The following is a 10,707-nucleotide window of genomic DNA, read 5'->3' as shown; positions in this document are numbered from 1 at the left end:
CTTTATGGGGTTCATGAAACAGGGTGGAAACTTGTCGTTTTATTGATGCACCACTATGGTTGCCGTATATTGTATCCTCTGGCCCTGAATGTTTATTGATGAAGGGGTGGGGTGGGAGGGTTGAACAGTGAAAACTGTATGCATGTCTATTGTGTTTTGCAGAGCAAGTGACGGGGTGGGAAGTTATCTCTATTATGTATTCTATGTGAGGATAAAGCTGAACTCATGGCATTGGAATAATGAAGCGCTTTTTAAAAAAAACGGGACGTTCATTTGAATTTTTTTATTGCTGATACTAACTGATGTATTGTTATGAGTTTTGTGCTAGAGTATGAGTGGGGCAGTGGTGGGCGGGTGGGGGGTGGGGGGGGGGGGGGTAGACAATATTAGTGGGCTGTTTATATGGTTACTGTACTTACCTATTCTATTCTTTGTATTATGATTTGTAATTTTATGTTGCTTTTTTTGAACTGAGAATATGATGTAATGAAATTAATTCATGGGACTGAACCTTGACCTTTTTATGGACAACAAAATAATAAAAAAGATCACTTATGTACAAAAATATGAAACAGACTGTATTGTTTTGTTTTTTTATTGTTTTAAAAATTTTTTACTCATGAGCGCATAAGATAATAACAATGAGTAAAAGATCAGTCAGTGATAAAAAAGTTGCAGTATTCCCAGATTGGCTGGGATACATTCAGATAATGTACAGGGTTCGAATAGTTTAATGTGTTTCAATTAATATCAGATTTAAACATGCAAACATACACCTGTGTATTTTTTAAATGAACACGATATAGAGCAGATATCCAATAATTTATGTACCAAATATTAAATGCAATTGTCATGTCATAAATTCTCCAATATCTATTTACAGAAAGGACTGTAGAAAAAAATTAACATTTGTAATTTGCAGACATTCTGGTGCAAGTGAAATCCTTCTTTGGTGCCTCATGGAACAGTTTTAGGGAGTGACTGCCCTCTGCTGGCTGATTGTTGTCATTAAAATAAAATGTCACTAGGCTCCATCACTTAACAATGTGAACCCTGATTTCCTAAGATACAAATTATTTCAAATCAAGCATAACAAAGGGCTTCCTTCTCCTCCTGGTTAGGATTCACCCCTGTGTTCTCTGTGTTGCAGGTTGTGTTGATCTAAGATGGCCAAGACTCCAGCAACCTCTCCTACTGTAGCTGAGCTCAGCTGTTCATGGGCCAGGAAATAAACATGGCTTCAGCAGGCTGCCTCCATATGGCTCAGTGCAGGAGATCCTCGTGCATCAATTTTTTGATCTGTCAGCAGAAAACGAGTGCACTCCTAACAGAAATAATGTCCTGGTGCTTCTCTGCCAACAGTCTGTCGTCCATGTTGTTCACCATGTGAGGTCTGGTTCAGACATCCCAAAAGCATCTTATTGCTGAAATGCATCGTGTGTATATGTTGCTCACACAGCGGTTTAATTTCTACTGTGAGTGAAGTCACTGTAAATTTCTTTGGACAAAACTTCTTTCACTGAAAAATATACTACTGTATGTTTCACTGCTAAGATGCTTTGGGGAGTCTGTCTAGACAGGATCAATCTACAGCAGGATCTTAACAGAGTGGTGCATTGCATGAGTTCCTAAAAGGATTTGTTTCCTGCCACTGGTTATGTTTCTTGGTACCTGCAGAGGAAGAGGAAGCAACATGAGTAGAGAACAGTGGTGGAGGAAGTACTAATCCTATAGTCAACTAAAAGTAATGTTAAAATAAAAGTCTTGCCTTCAGATTTCTACTAAAGTAAAAGTAAAAGTATAATCAGCAGAATATACTAAGAGTATCAAAGGTAATATGCAGAATGGCTCTAATTATAGATACATTAATATTTAAGTAGGATTTTAGTGTAGCTTTTAACTACACATGACTTGTATCTGTAAAGTAACTGCACCTTTTAAAAAATATAGTGGAGTAAAAAGGTTAGGAGTAACCTCAAATGGAAAGTATAAAGTGTAGTTAAGTAAATAACTTGAGGTGTACTTAGTTACTTTCCACTATTTAATTACACATTAAATTAATTTCAATTTATAGAAATACATTTCTAAGAGATTTAAGTGGAGACCATCCATTCATGTAAAAACTGGAGCAAAGCATCCTCTCAACATGTAAACTTTTAAATGCATGGGTGTGACGAATGGAATGTAATCACTTAGCTATTGTACAGGTGGCTGTTGTGAACCTGCAGAACTGCTCTGTTCACACCTAATCTGATTTACCAGTAAGTTTTAAAAGTTGCCAAAACCGGTTTGATCCACCTTCACTCTTCCCCCCCCCCAACAGTTCACAAATGACTTCCGCCTATTTCTATCCTTTAATCTTTTTTTCTTTTTGTGTGTCTACTCACTCTCTGTGGTGTAAAGTCAACTCAGTCAGGGCTCCCAAAGATTGCAGCTGCTCCTCCAGTGCCATGATTCTCAGCCCAATGTACCCAGACGCCAACAGGAGCAACACCGTCCTAGAAACACACAATAGTCAACTGGATGCCACCCACTACAATGCACTTTTCACTCACTATAATTAAAGTTAAAGTAATGTTAAATCTTGTCATCAGATTTTTACTAAAGTAAAAGAATTATAGCCAGAATATACTTAGAGTATCAAAAGTATTATGCAGGATGGCTCTAATTATAAATGCATTAATATTTAAGCAGAATTTTTGTGTAGCTTTACACTACCTTACATACTGCAGGCTTTAATGAAAGTAAAAGTGTGTTGTGCAAAATTACTCAAAAGTTGAGCAGACTGTACTGTACAGTTCTAATAATAAGACATTAGTTTCCAGCCAGTCCAGTTAGTCAACATACCAACGTGTCTGTCGGTTGAGAAATCTACATAAAGCTGAAAGATAATTTTAAGGCCTATTATTATTACTTTTCTAAGTCCTAGCTCAAGCTTAACAAAATGCTTTTTTAAACATCCATGTATAACTACATAGGGAGTCAACTTCCAACTTTTTTTCATTAACAGAATTTACGCAGCATAATCAAATGTACAACTGTAAAAAAAAAATTTATAATAATAACAAACCCATGACATAAAAATAAGTAAGTCTAGTAAAAGTATTATCATAAAAATGTTTTAAATATATATATATATATATATATATATATATATATATATATTTAATTAATCTTTCATTTATTTTGCATTGTATTCTGAGGATGAAAATTTGTTTTGTATATTAAATGTATGTTTTGTAGGTCTAAATTTGTAAAGAAGCTAGAGACTGCTGAAAAACGTAAAAAAAAATGATAATACTACTACTACTACTACTCAAATTGGACTGAAGTGCAGTACTTGTGTAAATGTAGTTAAAGCACTGGAGATGGAGCCTTAACTGTGAGGAATAATGATACTCACAGCATCAAGTAGAGGAAGAAGAGACTGCTGAAATTCTGAATTTCTCTGAGGAGGAAGAACGGTGTGACCCTCTCGATGATCCTCCAAATCCACAATGCAGCTGTTTGGGAGAAAAATCAGTTTGATATTCTATAATGACACGTTCCTCTATGTGTTATAGGCAGCTTGAGTAAATATTAAAGTGTGTGTGTGTGTGTGTGTGTATCTGTGAGCTCTTACCTCTGTCGTCTTCATCCGCTAAGCTGCTTTGATGGGTGGAGTTGTATCTTGTTGGATCTGGAGAGGCAAAAATATACATTGCTGCACTCAGTGGTATTGCTAAGATATTTCAATTAGATTGATGATTACTCCATTACACACTGCTCTCTGTCTCCCTGATCATTTTCTCACCTTCACTGGACATCTGATGAAAGCTGTTATCAAGATAAATGCTATCCTGTCTGCTCAGATCATGATCTGCACAGTCTTCCAAACTGGAATAACTGGAGGCCTGCAGACAAGAACAGGGGCACGGAAAGTCTGTCAGTGCACATTATGCTCATATTCACTCGACTATAACAAGATAAATGTAGTTTCTGGTTTGGTTGAGTTAGATGAGCATTAAAAATACCATTTCATGATCAGCTTCATTCTCTGCAGAGGAGAGCGGGCTGACAGTTTTCTCCTGTTTCACACAAACACAGAAACATGAGTTCAAACATGAAAATGTCCTTCTCTTGAGAAATGATGCCTTTATGTGCGTGACACCTACCTGAACATGTATACAGACAGTTTGGAGGACTTTATAACACATTTCACGGTGCCTTAAAGACACAAATGAGTACTGAAAGAAGAAAAAAAGAGTGGAGAGAAAGGGTTAATCCTGGAACAAATTAAAACTATGTTCAATGTTAAGGAGGTTTATTTGAAGTCTTGGCTCGATGAGCTGTTTCACCACAGGAATTTTAAAAACAATTTCCTTTCCTTATAGCTCACTTTCTGATCTTTCCTTATATTGATTGGTATTTAACACTACAACCACAGGACAAATTTAAGTCAAGCTCACTTAATTATTGTTATAAATTACTGCTCTGCTACTACTAAATTTAATGCGTAAAGGGACATGTACCCATGCCATATAACACAGCATTTACAGGCTTAGCTAGTTTGTCCCTAAATGAGCCATTGTACAAATATACAAAATACAGCATAAACACATACAAAACAACACAGAAGTAAAATAGTAATAACATTAATATAATATAATATAACAAAGATTATAAAGAATAATACATAAAAAAGAACGTGAACCTTAAAATAATAATAATATATATATATATTTATATATATTTAAGTGTGAATTCTCACCTTCTCTCCATCAGCAGTCTGAATAGACAACATAGATAAAGCTGAGTTATGTTTCTTCACCTCCCTGACGCTGGACGCAGGAATCACCACCTGCAATATGTTGATAAAATACTTTCATGTCAGTACCACCTTCAAGGAGACATTAACATCATATTACATGTGTAGAACGTGTGAAATGTAACCTCAAACACAGATATCCAAGGTAAAGAACCAGCTTGTTAGTATATCCTAAAATAATTTCCTTCTGTGAAGTCAGTCTTTCATATAAGGGTAAAAACCTGAATGCTGGGGATGAAAACACATTTTTAGGAAAACTCTTTTACAAGTTCTGGGACATGTAAGCTGAAAATGTCTGTTCTATAAAAAAATATGAATTTCATTTTCCTGAAAAGTGATTTTTGAATCTGAGAAAGCCCCAGGTAGGGCCACAGCTGTTTTCAGACATTTCAGTGTTAAATAATATCACCAGTGTTATTAGGCTTCAGTGTGTCTGAGCGTGCTACCTTGGTGTCTTTGAGCAGCACGGATGAGTAGAAACACACATAGTTGTCAGAAACAAAAAGTTTTCCATGATACAGCACCTCCTTCTGTAAGGCACAGGTGAATGCTACAATAGAGACACACACACACACACACACACACACACACACACACACACACACACACACACACACACACACACACACACACACACACAGGTATTATTAGAAGTTGTGAGGCAGGTGTTTCCTCTAATAAAAAAACCCCAGGAGTTTCAGACAGAGATATGCCTGCTGCATCGTTTATTACAGTGTTTCAGCTTCTCAGTCACTGCAGACCACTTTGCAGACAATGTATGAGGCACACTTAATCAGACATAAAGTTAAAACCTGACACAATGTGATGTGATTTCCACAATCAATATCAACAAATAAGTAACAGACTCTTGTCCTCAGCTCGACTCACCGTGTGTCAGGCTCTCCCCCATAGGTATCTCTTGAAACAGTTTGTGGAAGCTTTTGTTGTATTTCAGGAAGCCCTGTGGGGAACAAATACTGAGTGTTGAGTGATGTATCTGGGATTTGTATTTGGGGTATAGAAAAAGCAGGTTTGGTGTTTGCTATCTGAAATATTTGACTGTAAACCTGCAGTAAATTCAGTTTTATAACTAGGTTCGGGAACACAGACCACGCCTGGAACTCATCTCATTTCCACACAAAAACTACTTAAGCACACCTTATCCATTCAATCCCTCTTTGACACAGTTTCCACATCCCTCCCCCTGAAGCCCTTTCTATTTCTCTTTTTACCCTTCTCTCTCTCTCTTATTCAAATACAAGAACCACTGAGGCTCAAATAAGAGAAAAGAGGAGACAGCACCCCCACTCAGAGTCGGTTCCCTCCCATCATCTCGTCATCCGCAAACCTGATATCTCCCTCCATCCGTTTATCTCTCATCCTTCCTTTCCATACCACTTCATCCCTCCATTCTCATCCCTTCATCCCATATCCTCAGCGGCATGAAGCCTTTGTTAGTAAACTGATTTTTTGGCCACTCTGGGGCACCGGGAACACGTTGTCAACCCTCACATATTATCACCTTATAACTTGATATGGTGAACTTGTTAGCAAACAGTTGCTAACCTACACACGCAGCAGTTACAGAGCAACATTAACATTCAGTTGGGTGTTTCTGGTGGACACCTGATGAATCTAAGTCCAATACTCAGTCCACTGTGTTCACCAGCTACTCGCCAGCTGTGTCTGTTTGGTGCAGAGCAGGTAGTGCACAGAGGATTATAGGTTTTTCTCTAAGCTGCAACTAACTGCTGCTATGAGAGCGTTGAAAGTGAATCAAAACAGGAAAGTTGGGGGCTGGGCAGCTGAACAATGAGGTACAGAATCAGGTGATAATTCTTTGTAGGTCCATCAACCCATTTCACAATGTCACATTGCTGTCATATTGTCATTTGGTGAATTGTTATTATAAAAATATTGATTACAGTCGCTTTCATTCTGTCTTACATGATTGCTGAAGAGCCCATCTGATTGATCAAGGTTCTCCTCTGCTATGGTCTGCGTCCTGAGAACACAAACAGGACAAATGCACCACACCAAGACAAACAAGATAAGGATGTTATCAGGACTTCGTCTACGTACAAGTTAAAATTCTTGAGCTGCAATGTAGTGTACCTGAGGGTCACGTTGTTGTTGAGGCTGTGATTCAGCTCATGGATCTCTAGTCGGGCATCGTCCAGACTATGTCTAGATTTCTTACTACTAAACATGCTGCTGCCTCTTCTTCCGCCAATGGGTCCGACTCCGTCCAGACCGCTGTCCCAAGAGAGCAGGAGATAAATGTCAGGCTGATGAACCAGCTTTTATATGACGCACACAGGTGGGACAGATATAGAACAACATCAAGTAAAGAAATCATACAAAAAGAAAAGGATAATAAATGGATTTCTACCCAGTGGGAACATCAGTGAATGTATTGGAGTGTGGATGCATACAAATCCTGCATGCTAAACATTTCATTATCTTTACTTTCATTGTTTTCATTAGGTCAGATTTTTCACAGAAATGAATGCAGTTCATTCACAAAGGATTTCATACATACATTTGACATGTAGCATCAACAACACCGTTGACTGGAGAGCAAATAGGTAAAAGAAGTGAATGATGCTCTTGTTTGTTTTTGAATCCAATCAGATATCTCTGTCTGTTTGTAGTTCCTCTGTGTGAAAGTTATATATGTAATGTATTGACTGTCTACTGCCTGTTAGGCCTGCGGTTAGTCAGCAGTCTCTGGGCAACAGCAGGGTCCCTGGAGAATGGTTTCACTTTTGTAATCAGTATCTTGCACACCTGGTACTTACAGTGACTTATATATATGTTTGGTCAGCTGTAAAAGACGAATATTGTTGTCTAATTTCAGCAAAATATTAAGAAGGACATTAAAAGGACAGAGACATTTAAAGAAAAAGAGTAAAACAGTAAAACATTTATACTCACATAGAGCTGTCCAGTGAAAATCTCCTGGGTTTTAGAGTCATAATGGCAAATAAACACTTCAAACTCACAGAAATGCATACACTCACAGACGTTCATACATACAGTGTAAGACTAAATCTTCAGGTTTACAGACTCATTCAAACACCTCCTGTGTTTGTGATTCTTTGGCTTTGTTTCCTTGAAGCAGTAAGGGACAGGTGAGAAACAAAGACAGCCTATTTTAAGGATTGGCTTCTCGTTGTTAAGTCTACCAATCAGCGGTGAGAGGTGGGAATCTTCACTCAAACAAAACCAATCAGTGAAGGCAGGTTGAAAGGCCACACATTCTTCACAGCTTCTGTTTCTCATGGCAACAGACGCTATAGATGGTGCAACCTGCCCTGACCTTTTGACACACAGGCATACACACACACACACACACACACACACACACACACACACACACACACACACACACACACACACACACACACACACACACACACACACACACACACACACACACACACACACACACACACACATTGTGAGACAGACAGGTATGCAGTGACAGTGGTCATGTGTGAGAGAAATGACAGTCACACTATGTCTCCTGCAGCCTGCTCAGCCTGCATAGATTGATATCAGAGAATGAGTGATGTTGAATGTTGGCACACAACACAAAAAACATTAACTGGGTTACACAATTCATCCTTGTCATCCTTGTACAACTGTAAAAAAACATATATAGAATTTTGCCTTTGCAGATACAACCTTTATGAATACCATTCAGAGAACCTATCACTGATCTGCTGATACTCTATGAAACTGATTTGTCAATATTTGAAGTCCTTGAGGTTAAGGATTGCAGTCTCATGCTGAGGAAGTGTTTATTCAGTCTCTTCTCGAAGCCATAAACACTTCTTGATGTGATGTCTCCAACAACAGCTGTCACAAGTCTTCTGCGTAGGCTCAGTTTGGTGATGGCATAATTCTTTAGTTCTCATCCACGCCAATAATCTTTAGAGCCTTTTTCTGGTATCTATCTACAAATCTCTCCACACATACCACCATTTAATCTCTGCCACGCCATTTACAGATCTCTGCCACGCCAAAAGTGTACTAAAAGTCACGTGTAAAAAGACAGCCAGTGGAGAGGCCCACCTCATTTGTAACTGATGACTTGTCTGTATTTCCAGCTCTTGGAGCAAATAGTTTAGACATCCATTAATATGTATGTATTCATTTACAGATTTGTCTACACATTAACTCAGTTCAGTGCAGTTTTATTTGTATAGGACACTTTCCCAACAGAACCCATGAGCAAGCACTTGGCGACAGCGGGAAGGAGAATCTTCCTTTTAAGAGGCAGAAACCTCAAGCAGACCCCGGCTCTAGGTAGGCGGCTGTCTGCCTCGACATTACAAATCTCTATAGACTTGCAATCCTGAATACACATTGGGAGATACATGTAACAGTATGAAACTACAAATTTTTTTATAACAAAGTTTTCTCATTGTGGGCTTTTTCAAATTTTTACTTATTGCATTATCTTTTGAAGGCACGCATGTTATGCTATTTGAAGTGTAGGTTAGTGAAGGGAATTTTACCAAAATATATGAGAAAGATTTGCCGAAGATAAATATAAGATGTAAATTCTAACCTTAGTCCATATAACTGTTATCCATATAATCTGAAAAAGATGGCTAAAATATATAAATGGGCCTGCTGAATTATTGTTCTCCAGTGTTTTGTATTGAAGTGTATGGATGAATGTAACTTCCCATAATGCACAGAGACACTGATGCAAGCCTTTTCAGATGAACATTATCTATTGAGCTCAGTAACTGTTTGTTTGGAGTTCAGGGTCACACTGACTTTCATCTTTGTGTGTGTATAAAGTGTCACCAGTGTCGACGCTGAGGGAAAACAGTGTTACTTTACACTTCCTTGTACAGGTGAGTGAGATTGATTTCATTACGAACAGTCTCCTAACTACAGTTGAAGGCGTTAGTTACCAGGCCTGTCTCAACACATCTCAACAAGGAAATGCAGCTTAGAGTCATAAAAACATTCAAATAAAACTACACAGGAATTATTCTGTGATGGACAGGACAATACATTCCTCACATCCTCCCTTTCTTTCTTCTCTTTTTCCTCTTACAACTTGAAAACATGTACAAATGAGTAGCTGGCTTTCTGAGAGATAGTGAGGAAGAATTGGGTTAAAGGATCAGCCAAACACACTTATGCGATAAGGGACATAGTGCTCTTCAGGTGCAGCAGCTCTTCATATCAACAGACAGATCATAGTCATAGTCTGTATGTTACATTTAAGTAGGCAAAGGAGCCTTCTATATCTCTGTTACTGGAAAGCTGTGGTGCGATCAGATGTTTCCAGGGCGAGTTTCATTTTTAGTGAATGGCTGATTACATCTTATGTAAGGGTGTGTGCCGGCTGTACTGAAAACAGACACAATCAATTATGTATGGAGCAACATTCCTCTTCATCTCCTAATCACAAGGGTAACGCTAGTTGTCACAAGAATGTTATAGATTTAAAGAGAAAGTAGAGAAATGCTTAGCTTAGCCCAGCACGAGGACTAAAAGATCAGTTAGCCTCTGTCTAAAAGAATCAACATCCACCTACAAACACAGCGAAACACTCACAAATTAATAAATTATATAGTTAATTCATACAGAACTGGAATGCAACAGTGACATGTTGTGATTTTATATGGGGGGATTGTGTGGTTGATTCTGTTACTCTTGGACAGAGCCGAGCCAGCTGCTATTTCTTTATTTTATTTTTTGGTCTAAATATCAAAATTTAAGTTTCATGCTCAAGATTGCATAATGTTTTTTTCCCCCAAGATATTCCCTGTATGTGTAGTTGACCTTTATCACAGCAGCTATTTTGATATTAATTAGTAGGGTAAATTGGTGTTACCAGTGTTAGAGTCCATTTAGTGTAGCAGAGGCTT

General features: G+C 38.1%; 1 protein-coding gene across 1 annotated transcript; it reads right to left on the bottom strand.

Moving 5' to 3' along the window:
* Positions 1-579: 579 nt before the first annotated feature.
* Positions 580-7,949, bottom strand: LOC127352378 (GRAM domain-containing protein 2A). Its single transcript, XM_051380741.1, has 13 exons — positions 7,745-7,949; positions 6,923-7,063; positions 6,755-6,812; positions 5,696-5,768; positions 5,254-5,357; positions 4,751-4,840; positions 4,155-4,226; positions 4,014-4,067; positions 3,794-3,893; positions 3,623-3,679; positions 3,404-3,503; positions 2,388-2,498; positions 580-1,671 (listed from the first exon to the last, which is right to left on the bottom strand). The coding sequence occupies exons 1-13, from the start codon at positions 7,783-7,785 to the stop codon at positions 1,656-1,658; spliced, it is 1,017 nt and encodes a 338-aa protein (XP_051236701.1). The 5' UTR covers positions 7,786-7,949; the 3' UTR covers positions 580-1,655.
* Positions 7,950-10,707: the final 2,758 nt, after the last annotated feature.

The sequence above is a fragment of the Dicentrarchus labrax genome, unplaced genomic scaffold, assembly GCF_905237075.1.
Source record: "Dicentrarchus labrax unplaced genomic scaffold, dlabrax2021, whole genome shotgun sequence".
Classification (NCBI taxonomy): Eukaryota; Metazoa; Chordata; class Actinopteri; family Moronidae; genus Dicentrarchus; species Dicentrarchus labrax.
The sequence above is the reverse complement of the archived record's forward strand: the minus strand, read 5'-3'. Positions and strand labels throughout refer to the sequence as shown.

Bases quoted from the DNA above. Each gene is read 5' to 3' on its own strand.
- LOC127352378 (XM_051380741.1), bottom strand. From the start codon at position 7,785: ATGACTCTAAAACCCAGGAGATTTTCACTGGACAGCTCTAT. The intron at 6,813-6,922 runs GTACACTACATT...TTGTGTTCTCAG, and splicing joins AACAACAACGTGACCCTCAG to GACGCAGACCATAGCAGAGG. The intron at 5,358-5,695 runs GTGAGTCGAGCT...TCTCTATTGTAG, and splicing joins GGGGGAGAGCCTGACACACG to CATTCACCTGTGCCTTACAG.